A 17431-nucleotide genomic window follows, 5' to 3' on the forward strand; every position below is an offset into this window, starting at 1 on the left:
TGACCTGTAGTGTTGTGCTAGCTTTGCAGTATATGATAAAGTGTGTGCGTAAATGTGGGAGTGTATGTAGTCTTCCTCAGCAACACTGTACCAGTTCAGTCCAACTCTTTATGCAGAACTGGCATGAATGCTCCATGGACAGTGTTCCCAGAGTATCTAAAACAACTGGAATTAATTTAAAGAGAATAAAAATATGACAGCAGATCTCTGTCTCAGTTAACCGCTTCCTCTCAGTCAGAGCACTAGTATCATCACTTGATGTTCTCCTCGCACATACCTCCACACACGCACGCACACACACACACATGCACACACACACACACACACACACACACACACACACACACACACACACACACACACCAGAGAGGGCTGAAAGTCAGGTGGTGTTCCTCTGATTTAAAACAGATTTCAGGGCTCTTTGTTCCACAATATATTTCCCATATTATTTTACATTATATTGGGCTATTCTGTTATTATCCACAGTAAAATGAGTATCTCCGGCTTTATGTACTGCTAAAAGTGGACCATAGTATTAAAAAAAAATCAGAAACACCACAGTTATTTTCTGGTGTTTGCAGGAGTGTTTCTTTTAAAACAAACAAAAACGATGGCATCCACACCTGGTCATTATCTAGTTTCTGGTTCTGACCTCAATATGTCTCACAGTGATACTATACAGGAGCTTCCTCTGCCTACACTGCAACCCTGCTGTTAAGACTCTTATCCTTCAAAGAGAGCTCCACTTTCACTGGCAGTCATGCACACCACAGGGTTTAAAGCTAAATCAGTTTGTCAGATTTTGAGCATAATTCAGAAAAAAAAAATCACTAGTCTGTTTATTCTGCAAGATTTAAAAGAAATCGGAAGGATCCGGGTTTTTACATTAACTCATAACGTGATTTTTCGTAAGAGTCACTTAACAGTGTGTTTAGACTTTGTGGGTGTGACGTAACCAGCACACAGTGTCTTTACATCTTTTTTTTTCTAATATTGAGTCCATATCAAATAGGAAAGTGCAGTAAAATGAAATGAATACCTTCCAAATCCTGGAGCACTCTGACCTTTCTGATCCTCTCAGTACAAAAAGACACACTCAGGGGGTTGAGAAGGACAATGGTAAAAAAAAAAAAGGTTCAGTTTTTTCCTCCAGTCAAATTGATGCTTTTACAGCAGCACAGAGGAGGAGAGCAGGGCGCTTTCTCTTCACAGTGCTCATCGCCCGTATCTAGCTGGGCGGCTTCTGGAAAATGTGTGTGTGTGTGTGTGTGTGTGTGTGTGTGTGTGTGTGTGTGTGCGTGTGTGTGCGTGTGTGTCTGCTGCTGTAACAACATGAGTAAACATTATCAGTAAACCATATCATTTGGACAGAGGTGTAGTTGGGCAACATGTATGTAATACCTCGTCAAAAACATACTTTGTTGTGGCCGGGTTAGCACAGTTGGTAGAGTGGGCGCACATATGTAGAGGTTTGCTCCTCGACGCAGCGGCCGTGGATTCGACTCCGACCTGTGGCCCTTTGCTGCATGTCATTCTCCCCTCTCTCTCCCCTTTCATGTCTTCATCTGTCCTGTGGAATTAAAGGCTTAAAATGCCCAAAAAATAATCTTAAAAAAAAATATATATATATATATATATACTTTGTTAAGTCCAAAAAGATTGTTGTCTTGGACTTGTTAACGTTAGTTTTCCCTCCATTTGTTTCCTCTAGCATTTTGCTGCGGCAAATAATACATATGTGAGGATGACTTCCAGGAGGTGTTGATCTTTTCTTTAGCTGTAACTAGTCGCTCCAGTGGAGCTGCTCAGTGGCCAGCAGATCAGACTGTGGTTTTACTGGGCAGCCTGCCAGGTGTGCATGTGGGCTTTCCTGCAATGAGAGGCTTCCTAATAATTTTTATATATATATATATATATATACACAGTATATAATTCCTTAATAATCATGGTTTCTTTTTTAAGCAGTTAGTATATCAAAACAAGAAAATACTTTCCCATTTCATACCAACATGAAATAATACAGTTCATGTGTTGGCGGATGTCAATCAAACTGTGACTTTAAAATGTCACTTAGCCGTTTCTTTTGTGAATTGCATTATGAGAGAATAGTGTGCTGTTGATGCACAAACACTCAATTCAAAAATCGCCTATACTTTGTTTGCATCCTTTTTGCTTTGAGTATAGATTTAAGTAAACACACTACGCACTAAAGACCTGCTTTGAATTGGTAAATAGTATGGACGGCTATTGCATGCATCACTTTCTGAGTACCAGAGGATTTCCCTGAAAGAGTTCTACAATACGAACAGAATATAGTTGTAGAACATCAACAATTATTCATTTAAAAAGCGAAAGCTACAACGTGAAACCTACCAAGTTTTTTTTTATATATTTGGTCAGATGAACAGATTTTTCACACGTGGAGTAAATATTGACACAATAGCAGCAGTGGCCTGAGCGTGACAGACACACTGACCAGCCGAGTGTCAGCAGCAGTGATGCTCAGGAGCAGATGTCTGCTGTAATATACAGACCAGACAGGAGAATGAGGAGCGCCCATCTGTTACTGTTAGCATCAGTGTTCTGTCAGGAGTCCTCACTCCCTTTCCTTCTTCATTTTGCCTGTTTTCTTCTTATGTTCGTATCATTTTGTTTTGGTTTATTCTCAAAAACAAAGCGTAACTTCTTCCTTATTATCATAAGTTCTAGGAGGAAAGAGGGTGGTGTTGCATTGTTATGAAAAAACGATTTAGAATATATTTAGAATACTTGAATACTAAAATACTTTTTCATACTTTTCACTTTTTATTTTTTTGCATTTTTGCCTTTATAGTGGGTGCAGGCAGACAAAAAATGAGGGAGAGAGAGGGGAATGACTTGCTACAAAGGTCCAAGGCTGGATCCTAACGGAGTATGTTGTTGTGTTGTGTGTGTATCGGGGCGCCCAGGAATACCTACCGATGTCGTGTCAAGTTTTTCTATTTTCCGCTTTAAATAGTATTAACTGAACTAGTGCAGTGCCTGTTGAAAAGGTGCCTGTTCTGAACGGGTCGATTGCTTGGCCTCCGGTATTGCTGCTTGTAGCTTTCTCGAGAACCGCTCATACAAACAACTTCACACTCGACCCTGCGCTTCCTTGGGTCCTGAGCAATACACCTGCCATGACATAGTTGCATCCCCTGGCAATGCTAGAGTATACGTGTCAACAGCTAGCTATATGAGACCGGGCTGTTTGTTGGAACAAGAGCATTCATTCCGAAAGTGGCTGATGCTTGAAATGTTTGAGTTTGCTACAGGGTAACATCTCCGGTCTATGTCGTCATCTGTTCTTGAATAGCGAGCGACGGAGAGCAAGCTGTACCCAACATGCTATTCGGCAGTATAACGTTGAATAGGGGTCGCTTCTCAAAACACAACACATCGTGCACATATAGCACAGACTTCATAGCAACGAGTGTGAGCATCTGTTTTACCACTTTAAATGGGTACCCCAATGATTTTGTATAACACTATCATAAAGTGGGCTGACTTGCAAGACACAGATTAAAAGAAGAATGGTCTAAATAAATACAGCGGAGGCAGAGATACCCCTCAAATGTATGAAGCAGGACAGAAATCCCCTTTGTTTTCAGGAGCAGTTTGTTTGCTCTACTGTGTGGGATGCATGAACTTCTTTCACAATACTGCATGTGTTTTTACTTATGTGACACTTCCTTAAATGTTATCTTTATAAACATTTTAGTCCCTGGAATGGATCCAGCTCCAAAAACACTTGATCCTTTGATTCCCATAATGCAACTCGATAGCCTGCGTGGTAAACACCAATATCTTTCAAACTCCACGCCCCCAGTTTGTAACGCAGGCTGTTAAAGATTTCTATGTCTCCAAGCTCAAGCCAAGATAACTCCGATAACAATAGAAGCCATTTTACAACTGTTTTTGCAGGCGGACTAAACTGATCCTAATGCGTAGAGTCAGTTGAATGTCTCTTAAACTTTAAAAAGAAAAAACAGCAGTTACAAGTTGGATGTGGATTTTTCTTCCCATTGTTTCGGATCAGCTTGCTGTGGAATCTCTGCAGATACGGTTTGTGTGAGCAGTGGAATATCATGATCCTCTTTGAACTGCAGACTGAGTATGTGTGAGTGTGGAGTAGCAGCTCTCAGTCTGTGGGTGAAGCTGCTCGAGCCCACGCAGCGCTCCCACTCACAGCAGAGGACGCATCAGCAGCCAGGGAAACGCCACACCAGAATGAGAGCTGACGTAACGCACTAACACTGGAAATTACGTGACAATGAGTGGTGTAGTGTGGCCTCCTGTGCAGCTTTTATTTCATTTTCTGTTTGTTAATGTACGTACACACATTACTGCAGTTCCATAGAACATTTTAACTGGAGTTTTTGAGGAAAACAATACATTTCATTTTATTATCATAATTCTACTCCTTTTCCTCCACTTGTACCCATCTGGTTCAGGAGTTTAAGCCATTAGTGTTTTTGTTTTTTTTATCTTTTATTGTAACATTCATTAATGTAGGAAATAGGAGTTTATTATTTATGCAATGGAAATATATTTTTCATTCATGGAGATCTGATAATTTACAATAAATTTGTAACACATTTGTAACATGAAATGGGATCTTTGCAAAATATCTGACATTGTTATATAATTATTGCCACAATACAGAATGTTGTAAAATGTATAACCATATACAGTATGTTTTTTTCCTTATGTTATACACAGTATATAAAAAAACACATTTTGTTGTTTGATATATTCTTAAACAATTTGTAGAAAATATAAACGGAATTGCCATGTTTTGCAAAATATAGCTGAATTTAAATTTAGATAATTTCTTATAATATATATAAAATGCATATTTTGTTTAAAAAAAAAAAAAAGCATATTTGCTAAAATCTGACTTAACATCAACATTAACAACAAGCAGCACCACATGCAGTTATATGTGCTATCTCCTCAAAAATAGCTTTTAAAGGAAGACTTCAAACCTGCAATGTTTTTAGTATTACTTCACTTTGTTCTATGACTAATAATGCTTTTATAATACTCACATTCACACTGTGGAGCAACCATTCTCACACAGCCGGTCCGGGGGTTTTGACCAGAAGCCTTTTTTATCATCCCAGTGTCATCCAGTTTCCAGTCATCAGCCAGCTCTGTGTGTCTAGATTTGATCCTAACCTGAGTGAATCAGGCAGGATGTTGTCCTCTGAGGATGATGGGTCAATGCTCAAAGTTATTTTGCTGTTGAAAAGGTGAAATGTGTTGGCAGAGTCTGAAATGACTGTCCGCCAAGCACCAAATGCTGAGAAATGTAGTAGTCTTACTTAGTAGAGTACACAGAGTAGGCTACATTGTTGTGATGACTAGTAGGGCTTTAGTCTTTACCCAAACGCTGTTGCCGAAGCTGGGCCGGGACGTAATTTCTCAAATTTCCCCGGGCTTGAATCAGGTCAGATTCAAGCATATTTCCCAGTGTTTTAATGCAGACCTTATAGTCTGTGTAATGTCATGAATAATACATGGGCTGTGTACTGCTCTGTGTGAACGCCGTCTTTTATATACTGTATCTATTCAACTTAACGCATGGATAAAAAAAACAGTGGAATTTAGGGCTTGGAGTTTGGGTTCATGTGGGGTCGGGACTGATTTTTTTTGGTCCCAATCATAGCTCTAATGACTCGTTATTTACAGTCCTTTTTACATTGGCAATATTATTTTTCTAGCAGCATCACTAATAAAGTAATTAGTTATTCGGCATGTTAGCAGCATGTCGGTCGGTCCGTCCGTCCGTCCGTCCATCGGTCGGCCACTTTGGTCCAGACTGAAATGACTACTATGATATGGATTACCATGACATTTTGTACAATCATGGTTTCCACAGAATGAACCCTACTGACTTTGGTGATCCTCTGGCTTTTTAGCTTTTTAGCTGTAGACTCTGTAAAATTGTGCTTTTCTTCTTCTATCTTATCAGTTTAAATTGCATTGTTTCTACAACGAAAATTATTTAGAAACGTGAAGAAATATTGGTTGTTTTTGTTTAAGTGGCCATAATGTATTAATAATGTATTTTAAGGGAGATGAATACAGACACTGAATGAATAGCACTGTTACTGTATAATGTAAGTAAGTAACATACATATTGTGTTTAAAGTTACCTTCCCCAGCACTGGGGTTTGGGTTTTTTCTTTGTTTGATTCCTCCTTTTTTTCTGTAACTCTCTTTCTCTTTCCAACATGCACGCGTGCACACACACACACACACACACACACACACACACACACACATAGAGGCTGCAAAAGACAAATTACAATTGGATAGGGGAAGGATTTCACTGTGGGGGAGGTAAACTGGAGAAAAAAGGAAGGGAGCAGGTGTACATAAGGAATGGTGGTGTGTGTTTGCGCGTGTGTGTGTGTGTGTGTGTGTGTGTGTGTGTGTGTGTGTGTGTGTGTTTGTGCGTGTGTAAAATGGGGTTCAGAACAGGATGAGCTACAAAAGGGGGCAGAAATATCAAAAAGAGAGGGGGAAGGGGGAAGGGGAGTGTGAGGTAATTTATGAGGCATTTTAATACGATGAGGTTTAATCTCTTCACACACACACACACACACACACACACACACACACACACACACATACATATCCTAACCCAGTTCTACAGTACAAAATTATAACCAACATAAGACACAGCGAATATATGTGGATGTGATGAAGCCGAGAAGAGAGAGCCATCCTTGCATCCTTATGACTATATTTAGATGTTCCATTTCAGTAGGGCTGCAAATAATTATACTTTTTATTTCTTAATTCATTGTTTGGTCTATGAAATATTAGCAAATAGTGGAAAATATCTATCACAGCTTCCCGGAGCCCTTGGTGACGTTTATGAACTTAAACTTATACTTATACATAAACTTATTTGTGCGATTAACTGTTCAAAACCCCCCCAAATATTCAGTTTACTATTATAAAAGAATTAGAAAACCAAAAAATATTCACATTCGAGAAGCTGCAACCAGTGATATTTTGCCATTTTTGCTTAAGATTAATAGATTTTTTTTAAATGTTTTCAGTTCATTTTCTCATTTTCAGTGACATCAGGTCAGCTGTTTATTGGAATTGTAAATCATCTTTACAATAATTACAAATGGGTTTGGGCTTTCTTTTTGGGATTTTTGATCAGACAATGTGATCAGATTATGGACAATCCACAATTTCTGACATTCTATTAAAGGGGCTGTACTTGAAAAACTGAAGAAAAAAAAGCTGCGGGCTGGGATTGCCTCCATGCGGCTCTCACAAGTTTTTTGACGGCCAGATGCACAATCATGCACGGCCGGACTGGCTATCAAAACAAAGAACAGAGAAATCCAGATTACAACACACACAGAGGAAATGTGACATCATTCTCTGCTCAGGACGGCATTACTCCAATATATCTTTACTTAGCAAATTTTGTTAGCCACTATATCAATGTTCTGAATGTCGGGTACCGCCCCTTTTACAGAATTTATAATAATGCAGCCCTTGAAAATATATCATTTTTATCCCTGTATTTGAGACAGATGGAGTAAGTTTTCCCTCTGTCTTAAACAAGTCCATTTTACACTCTTTATTGTTGTTTATTTTCATATTTATTCTTTTGTTCTTTGATTGTACACCCAGCATTTCTTGAAGCGTTACTGCTTTTTGAAATATACATGGTTCATTTTCAGAGTATCTTTTGGCATAAATTTGCCTAGTGATGAGGGGAAAAGTGATTAACATGAAACTGATATATGCTTGAAATTATGAGTTTATGTAAATACTGCCAAGGTGCTGTGTAGAGACAGACTCACTGATTAAGGTGGTTGATTACGTAGTGACCTCATTATCACAACAGGTTATGTTTAATATTGTAATGATGATTATGGCGTGACATTTGGTAGCTCAAGTGCGTTTTGTGTTCAGTATTTACCTCAAGTGCTATATATACGCTTTTGATTCTACATGCTCAACTGTTCACTAGTTACATGGTCTGAACATGGGCCCCTGGTTATGTTTGAAAATAGTGAGGCAAACTTGGATAGATACATTGAATTGTAATTGTAAAAAAATGTCATGCATTTCTACATAACCTCTGCTAATAAGTCAAGAGCCGACTCTTCCATTCTGCTCCTTAGGAGATGTCCCATCTCCAATCCTGTCCAATCAGCGGGCTAACGTTAAGTGGGCTGGCTGGCAAGGTTGTTTTACTTTGACTTGCAAATCAGTTTGGCATTTTTGGCAACAGTATAATCTGACTTTTAGTTTGTGTGGAGTCAGTGGACCAAGCAGGTTCATTTAACATACGCTAGCCTATCTTTTCCTGTGTTCTGTTTTCAGTCCACGATAATAGTTAATGAAATAATAAATGAAATGTGTCAGACTCCTGTGTGGATTGGCAGACTGTGATTGACACCCAAAGCATGCTGTAGCAAACGATCAGCGACGGGTTCGACTGAACCAACTCAAAGGGTGGCCTAAAAATGTGTAATTTTTATTTTTTTATTGTTTTTGTCAGTTGCTGAAAATAGTCAATTGAACATTGATTCAGGCTGAATGTAACATGTCAAAAAGCTAGAAAAGCGTAACGTTAAGCCATGTTGGTCTTATTAAATGCGCCGGTCGGGTAACAGGCAGGATTTGTAGTCATGGGAGCGGGACATCAAAACTTGAAAAAACATTTTTATTGGACGTAAAATTAGTAAACGCCCCCAAGTGCAGGATGAGTTATCAAACCTTTGAAACCGTTTCACAGGATGAGAACTGACCGTGATTAAAATGTAAAAATACTCAAAATTGAACAATGACCGAGAGTTAACACTGGAAAAATGCATTTTTCATTTCATGAGGCCTTTAAATATAATCAACCTTTTAAAGATAAAAAGTAGGGTAGCTAAACTATAACTTTGCTAATTGAATAATGCCACCTGCTCCATTGCTCATCCGCCTATGGGTCTGTATGTCATTATCGCCTGTAATGGTCGCTTCCTATTAAAACATGAAAGGTCTGAACCTCTGTGTTACCGCCCCCTCTGTGTCCCTCCCTCCTCCCGTCCATCCAGGAGGGCCAGCAGCTGATCCAGGAGAAGCCGGAGCTCAGCCCGGTGGTCCGGAGGAAGCTGGAGGAGATCAGGGAGTGCTGGCAGGATCTGGAGAGCACCACCCAGGCCAAAGCCCGCCAGCTCTTTGAGGCCAACAAGGCCGACCTGCTGGTGCAGAGCTACGAAAGCCTGGACCAGAGACTGGGCCAGCTGGAGTGTCAACTAGCCTACGTGGACCAGGGACAGGACCTCACCACTGTCAACAAGCAGCTGAAAAAACTACACGTACGTAGGATTTAAAAAACCTAATGTTAAAAAATGTTCTTCATTTTATTCTCGCAGGCATTTCAACCAAAAGTCCTCTTTTAAAGTGCTGTGTCTCTAACCTCAAGCTTACTCATTCTCAAACATATTGAGCTCTGATCCTTTCAAAGGCTGCATAAGCAGAGTGCTAAACAATTTGATTAAAAAATAATAATAAAACAAAAATAAAAAAGCTTTATATTTGTTTAACAGAAATGTATGTTTCTGTATCCCATAAGTTGGTCAGCTCTAGGTTACAGATTATTACATTACAAAGACAAGATAAACATTAATATTTAAAGGTACAGGAAAGAAATTCAAGAGCATGTTCGGTGATTCCAGATGAAGTTCACGTTTGCTTCTTTTATTCCATTTTTAAGGTTAACATAGAGTACATATATTTTTGTGGAGGATTCTGCATGTCAATTAGATGACAATGCTGCTCTGTTTCTCCTCTGGGTAGTTTTTTTGCCTTTTAGTCAGTCTGACAAGCAGCCAATGAGATAACAAGTGTCTCTATTTCCTTTATGAATTACACAAGCATTATTCTGGCACTTCTGTGGTCTTCTCTAATTTTCGCCATAGCAAAAACAGCTAATGATCACATTACTAGGCATTTTTGCCAGATATTTGTGCAATATTGGGCTAAAAAAACATAGTTCATATTTGTTATAAGTATTCATTTTCTAGGCTAAAGGAATTTCAACACTTTTCTAAATAGTTTGACCTAAATTGTGAATATGACTCTGTAGCACTGCTTCTTTACTCTGTCTCACTGTCCATCCATCCATCCATCTTCATCCGCTTATCAGGGGTCGGGTCGCGGGGGTAGCAGCTCCAGCAGGGGACCCCAAACTTCCCTTTCCCGGGCCATGGTCTGTCTCACTGTTCACGTTATTATCTCCACACAGTGATGGCCTCCTCTCATTAATATTTAAACGAAACATCATGTCTGGAAATGACAACAACTGCATTTTTCACTGGGTGCCTTCAATGCTTTTTATCTCATTTCAGCACAGTCAGGCGCTTTTACTTTCACGCCAACATACATTTTTTATTTGTGTTGATGTTTTTTTTAACACTATAAGCCATCAGCACTCATGCCAACCCGGTGAGCTTTCATAAGAGTTTCATCCCAAGATCATTTTACAAATACTGATTAGTGGAAGATATTGTATATATAAGTATTATATATATATATTGTATTGATAAGTATATTTTTTTAAATACAGATGCTAACATCTTTTTTATTATTGTTTGCCAATTAAATCAACAGATTTTGATGTTCTTTGATAAGCTTACAGTTTTGTGATTGATTGGATACAGTTTCATCTCTGTTTGTCCTGTGTTTAGTTATTTCACTATAGAACAATAATTGTTTATGTTACACGTTCACATTGAATAGTCTTAAATTTACTTTAGTAATTAAATACCTAACACTGATCATGTGTTATTCTGTTCAGACTGATGGTGTGCGGTGAGAGAGTACACCGCTGAACTGGTGCAACTACACTTTATTTTTATCAGGAAGAATATGGAATGAATTTGAAATGTAGTTGCGTAGCTTATGAGCTAGCAATTGCTGACCGAGTACTGATTCAAGAACCAAAATTGTTTGCGATGAGCATGGCAGCTCCGCCATCTTTGCTGTGTGAGTGTGTGTGCGTAAAGTCGAGTACTTTGTGCTGTTGAAAAGTTGGAAAAAAGCACTATATAAGTGCAGTCCATTCACCATAAACGAATGGTTAAACATAAAATGAAAAGCTAAGAGCTTTCAATTGACCCCAGCTGTATTCTCAAAGCATTTTTTTTTGTTATTTGGATTTGCAAAATACTCATGTACACATACGTACAGTAGCTGAAGGCGTGTGAAGGGTGTACACAGCCCTGTATCGTCTAGTTATATCTATATTCAACAACACAACTTTTCTTGTTCTATACCCATAACCTGTCCAATAACTTAATATTATATAATTAAATATCCATTAGGTTTAATTTCACGGTAGTAAACGTGGTGTAAAAAGGTCCTTTTTCCTCTACGTGTGATATTGGGATGTAACTCGTCACTTGCCCTCCAACAGCGGCGGTTTGGAGGAGTCCAATTCTTTGCACAGCCAACAGCAGGCAGGTGTGACCTGGGTTTAACGGCGCACAGATTCATCCTTTCATTACTTCATCATTTCACCGGACATGTCTCACTCTCCTCTCCCACAGCATTCCGCTTACAGCTTCCTTTAACAGGCCGCCATTAGCACTGCTTTACCACATCATCCTAACTCCACACCAAACTCCACTACCCAGCATCCATCCTGGCAAGGGGTACAGTAAACTTCACTACACTTCATGTCCATCAATTATTCTTTCGCTGTTCTGGGTTATTTTCAGTCTCATCTTTGCTTTCATGCTTTTTTTAAATGATGACATTTTAGAACTCAACACAAGCAATAATTCAATTCAATATATTAGAAAATTATATTATATAGTGTATGTATATATATATATATTATATAATAAAATAATCTAATTTTTTAGAATTATATAATTACTAGACATAATACAGAGATTGTAGTTATTGATATGTATTGTTTCTGTTGTGATCGTTTTGCCATTTAAACTAATGCTTAAATTTCAGGCATTACAAGCAAACAATTATGAATAAATTCTTATTGTGATTGTTGTTACCCTGTCTCTTTGGATGGGCCACAAGCTGTGTCATTACTTTTTGTATTGTTTTTCCCTTATAATTTTGTACTTACACAAATTAACTTTATACTTATACTTCTGTCTAGCTTATACTGTGTAATAACCTCCTTCTGATAGGTTAATATAGATAGCAATTTTTGGTTTCTTAATGACATAAAGATAAATGAAGTAATCTTAAATTTATGTCAGAAATAAGAGCGATTAAAATAAAATTACACATGAATTAATTGTCGCCTGGGAGTCAAAACAACGACAAACTACTCATTTTTGCATTTCTGTCACATCCCACTCATCCCATCTTTATCTGGTCTCCCATGGCAACATGTCTCTTCTCTACCTCCATCCAATTTACTCTCTCTTCCTCTCACCCACCTCCATCCCTCTCTCCCCATCAACACATCCTCCATTGCTTCGTCCGTTTTGATAACTTTGACTCTACTCCCCCTCTCCCCTGCCGTCCTGCTCCTCCTCCTCCTCCCCCTCAGACCATGGAGAGCCATATGGAGGAGTGGTATAAGGAGGTGGGGCAGCTGCAGGCGCAGGTGGCCTCCATCCCACAGCAGACGCAGATCAAGGAGACGGTTGCAGAGCGTCAAGCCATTGTGGAGGCCAGGATGGTGCGTCTGATCGAGCCGCTGAAGGAGAGACGACGCATCCTGCTGGCGTCCAAAGAAGTTCATCAAGTTGGACGAGACCTGGAGGATGAGATCGTGAGTTTGACGGCCGTTGGCCAACACAAACACATACACAAACTTGTTTCCATCAAGTAGAGAGACATTTTATTGACTGGCATTCATTCCTTGGAGACTGACACTTATCTTCAACATAACTACTACATGCCTTATCCCAACATTTACCCATACCTTACACTTAAAACAAATCTTACCCTGAATTAAATGATTTACATTGTGGGGACATGTATCCCCAAAAGGGAGTTCCCACAATATGACTGTGTATAACAGATATCCACAAAAGGAGCAGTACAAGTTTACTCATACATACTCACTATAATGGAAACCAGGAGCCTTCAGGGTGTATACATTTCGTCATGTCACAGCCTGGATGCTTAATTAATTTATTGTTGTCTCACAACATGCACATCTGTATTTACGTCTGTGTGTCATAATGTTATGGTTGTAGTTGTGGGTCCAGGAGCGCCTCCCAATGGCCATGTCTCAGGAGCACGGCTCCTCTCTGCAGGCAGTCCAGCAGCTCATGAAGAAGAACCAGGTAAGAATTCTAGCTGGGGGCGATTCCAGGATTTATTAAGTGGGGTGGCATAGGGGCGGGACCAATAATCTAATATCGAATCATTTTATCAGAATACAGCATAGAAAATCTGCTTAGAAATAGTGGAAATATTGAATGGGATAGAACAACATAATGTAATTCTGCTAAATAAAACATCACATTCATTATTAGTTTCACTTGTTATACAATACACATTTTCTATAGGCTTAGCCTGCCACTTTTTAAAAAACAATTCCAGTGCTGGTTCCATGGCATCAGAATTTCTGATAGTCATCATGGGATGGAAACATTAATTGGTCATGTGACACGGGCTGGGAAGATTGCCACAACAGGCAGCCAAGTGACAGTACTCTGAACTAATGAAAATCACAGTTGTCAGATTGACAGCACTCTAGCCCAAAGGATTGGTCTAGAGCAGTGTTTCTCAACGGGGGCGGTACCGCCCCCCAGGGGGCATTCAGAAGATGACGGGGGCGCTGGAAGCAATATTTTGGAAAGGGGGGCATTGAGGTGCCCTTGGGAGGCGTTTGTTTGAAAGCTAGTTTAAACCAAAGATTCACAATAACAATACATGTTTACACTTTAAACTCCTTGTAAAAAACAGTGGTCTGCAACTGGATGAGACGGTGGATCATTACTCATTATTCTTCTCTTTTGTGCTTCTGTCAGCTTTGTTTGGCGCAGCACCGTGCTGCCTTCATGGAAACGGGACGTCAGAGCATCATCTTAAATGAGCTCCGTACTTCAGTGTGATGCTGCGTTCAGATAAACAAAAGAAATCGCCGCAACGTCCTTTTGTGTTCTTTAACCCCCCCAATGTAGCACAAGTAGACTTTATATTTCACAGTAAGTACGTTTTTCATCAGATCTTTTATAGAACACAATATTTCCTACTGCACCTGAAGGCAGCTTCATTTCACAGAGAAAGAGAGAAAGAAAAAAGACGAGCGAAAGACATCGCCTGGGCTTGTGTTTGGTGTTTTAAAACTTTCTTGTGGAAGCGATAGACGATAGATTGATGTTACTGTTGACTGTACGGGATTCTCAAAGCGCAGCGCAATGTGGGGTTGCGTCTCTCCAAATGTTTTTTTCTGCCATTTACTCGCAAGTCAGGCGACAGCACACCTATACTCTTCTAAGCATCAACAAAGGGCTCCCACTAACTTTCAAAGGTTGTAAACTTATTTCCATTCGGAAGTAAATCCTTCTGCTTTTACCTCTTGATAAATGCAGCTTGTGTCCGTTGGAACAATTCGATTATAGATTTAAATTTGAATCTGCTTGCTATTTCTGATTGGCTACTATTAGTGTTTGTAATACCTAATTGAAGTTTGAATGTTGCATATCTAGTTCTGATTGGCTGCTGTTACCTAATTTATATTGAATGTCAAAGGGTTGCATTTTTTTAAACACCTGTAAATATAATTTCTATTCACATGACTTTTTTGATACCTGGGAAATTAATAAATATGTTGTTTGTCATTCAATGATATGATTTTTTGATTATTTGTGATAACAATAGTAACAACAATAATAGGCCTAATATTAGGGCGTAATCATTAATATTCGGGGCAACTAGCCTACATCTTATTTGATGGGGGGCGGTTAGAGACCTGGATAATGGATAGGGCGGTGCTGGCCCAAAAAAGGTTGAGAACCACTGGTCTAGAGCACCAGGGGGGACCAATAATATTTCACTTCTAGCTCCGCCCCTGCCCTTTGCTCTCCTCCAGACACTTCAGAGAGAACTGCAGGGCCACAGGAGCAGGATCGAAGACGTCCTGGAAAGGGCGGGGATCATCGCTTCCATACGCAGCCCAGAGGCCGACTGTGTCAGGGCGGGCCATGACCAGCTGGCCCAGCTGTGGGCTCTGCTCTGGGCCGAGACCGAGAGGAGGCAGCTGGTCCTGGACGCCATGTACCAGGCGCAGCAGTACTACTTTGACACAGCCGAGGTGGAGGCCTGGTTGAGCGAGCAAGAGCTACACATGATGAACGAGGAGAAGGGGAAGGTGTGTGTGTGTGTGTGTGTGTGTGTGTGTGTGTGTGTGTGTGTGTGGGCGACTGTCTGAAAGTTGGAATTAAATTAATAATTAAATTAATTTCATAATAAATTAATGAAATTAAAAACGCAACTAATGAATTGTTCATTATCTGGTTCAAAATCACGGCATTTAGTTAGTCAGTTAAAATCAGGTAATCATTTCGTCATCAAATTTCAGTCATTATGACTCCCCTGATTGCACAAGTCCCTGCAAAGGCTGCTAAGCCTCTGCCAGTCTCAAAGTATCTAAAATCATCAGTAGTACTTTAATATTCATCTCATTTTGTGGGACCCTAATCTGAGCATGGCTATTTTCTCTTTACTTAGACTTATACATGGAGGCAGCATTGAGCATTTGTGCTACGTTTCTAAAGTGAAACTCGTCCTTGTGTGTGTTGTTTCCTCCTCCCACCAGGACGAGCCGAGCACACTTCAGCTGCTAAAGAAACACTTAGTCCTAGAACAGACCATCGAGGACTACGCTGAGACCATCGGCCTGCTGTCGCAGCAGTGTCGACAGCTGCTGGAGATGGGGCATCCAGACTGGTGAGCATGTAAACACACATATACAATCTATAAACAGAGAATTTCTGTCACCACAAAATAAATGACAGGAATGCTCTTAATCTTCTGCTTTATGACCAAATAGAAAGTGTTTGATTTTAGAAGTCAGTTGTCAAAGTTAATCAGAAACAAATATATTTTTGTTGATTAAACTCTTTTTGATTAAACTTCTTTTTCAATGAATCTTGCTGGTTATGTTTGACCTGTTGAGGACAAATGTGTGGACTGCTGTCAAGCTGTTTTTGTTACTGTTATTTCAAATGTAAGGTGAACAAGAGGATTACCAACAGTTACAGTACAGTGCAAAAAATGTTTGCATGTAGCATTGGTCAAGAGTTATGTGGTGTTCTGCCTAATCCTGGCAAAGACAATATTTTAATTACTGTATAGGACTGTATAGGACAGCAAGCACTGCTGTTTTTCTTGCAATTTGTTTGTTTCTGACAATTTCAACTTTTGAAAATAAAAGATGATGGCAAACTAAAAAACGTTCTGACACAAAGAAACGTGTCAAGACATAAATGTTTCCATCTGTGCATCATGCAGTGCAGCAACTGAAAGTTTTAAAAATGTACTTAAATTATAAAAGCATGGGTGCCTGGATAGCTCAGTTGGTAGAGCAGGCACCCATATATAGAGGTTTACTCCTCAATGCAGCGGGCCCAGGTTTGACTCCGACCTGCGGCCCTTTGCTGCATGTCATTCCCCCTCTCTCTCCCCTTTCATGTCTGCAGCTGTCCTATCAAAATAAAGGCTGAAAAAAGCCCCAAAAAAAGAATCTAAGCATGCAGCAATTGCTAAGAGTTGTTGTTTAGACCAAACATCAGAATGGGGAAGAAATGTGATCTAAGTTCCTCTTTTCTACAGCGAACAGATCAGCAAGCGTCAGTCCCAGATCGACCGTCTGTACGTGTCTCTGAAGGACCTGGTGGAGGAGAGGAAGAGCCGCCTGGAGCAGCAGTACTGGCTCTACCAGCTTAACAGGGAGGTGGACGAGCTGGAGCAGTGGATCGCTCAGAAGGAGGTGGTCGCCAGCTCGCCCGAACTGGGTCAAGACTATGAGCATGTCACTGTAAGTGTGTCAACAGATGGCGTCTGTGAGTGAATACAAGATTTAAGAAAGTCACATGTTGAAATTGAAAAACAACACGGGTCTCTTTTGATTGTTTGTTACGTAGTCTTGCATTGCCAGAACCTCCTCCACAGCACTGCGGAGGAGCGTCTTGCTAGTCCACACAGCATTCTGGGGTGGGAGAAAAACGTGCTGTGGTTTATTGACATGTCTTTAAATCAATCACAATCGTCATGGCCGGTGCTAAGCGCCAGACGCAGGTATGGCGCCTCTGCTAAACAGCCTCTGGAAGGAACTTGTTTTGGTGGAACGTGTACGTTCAAAAGTTGTTTTAGTCGCGCAACAGAAAACTCCGATTGGACAGATAGTCTAGCTAGCTGTCTGGATTTACCCTGCAGAGATCTG

At 40.0% G+C, this 17431-nt stretch overlaps 1 protein-coding gene across 1 annotated transcript in view; it reads left to right on the plus strand.

The window, feature by feature from the left end:
* Positions 1-17431, plus strand: part of sptbn4b (spectrin, beta, non-erythrocytic 4b) — an 81461-nt gene that overhangs the window by 50228 nt on the left and 13802 nt on the right. The window contains exons 25-30 of the mRNA XM_078246988.1: positions 9111-9374; positions 12581-12805; positions 13236-13325; positions 15080-15358; positions 15806-15936; positions 16822-17026. Of these exons, the coding sequence (XP_078103114.1) occupies positions 9111-9374; positions 12581-12805; positions 13236-13325; positions 15080-15358; positions 15806-15936; positions 16822-17026 (1194 nt within the window). The remainder of the gene's footprint in view (positions 1-9110; positions 9375-12580; positions 12806-13235; positions 13326-15079; positions 15359-15805; positions 15937-16821; positions 17027-17431) is intronic.

Source organism: Sander vitreus, chromosome 3, assembly GCF_031162955.1.
Source record: "Sander vitreus isolate 19-12246 chromosome 3, sanVit1, whole genome shotgun sequence".
Lineage (NCBI taxonomy): Eukaryota > Metazoa > Chordata > Actinopteri > Perciformes > Percidae > Sander > Sander vitreus.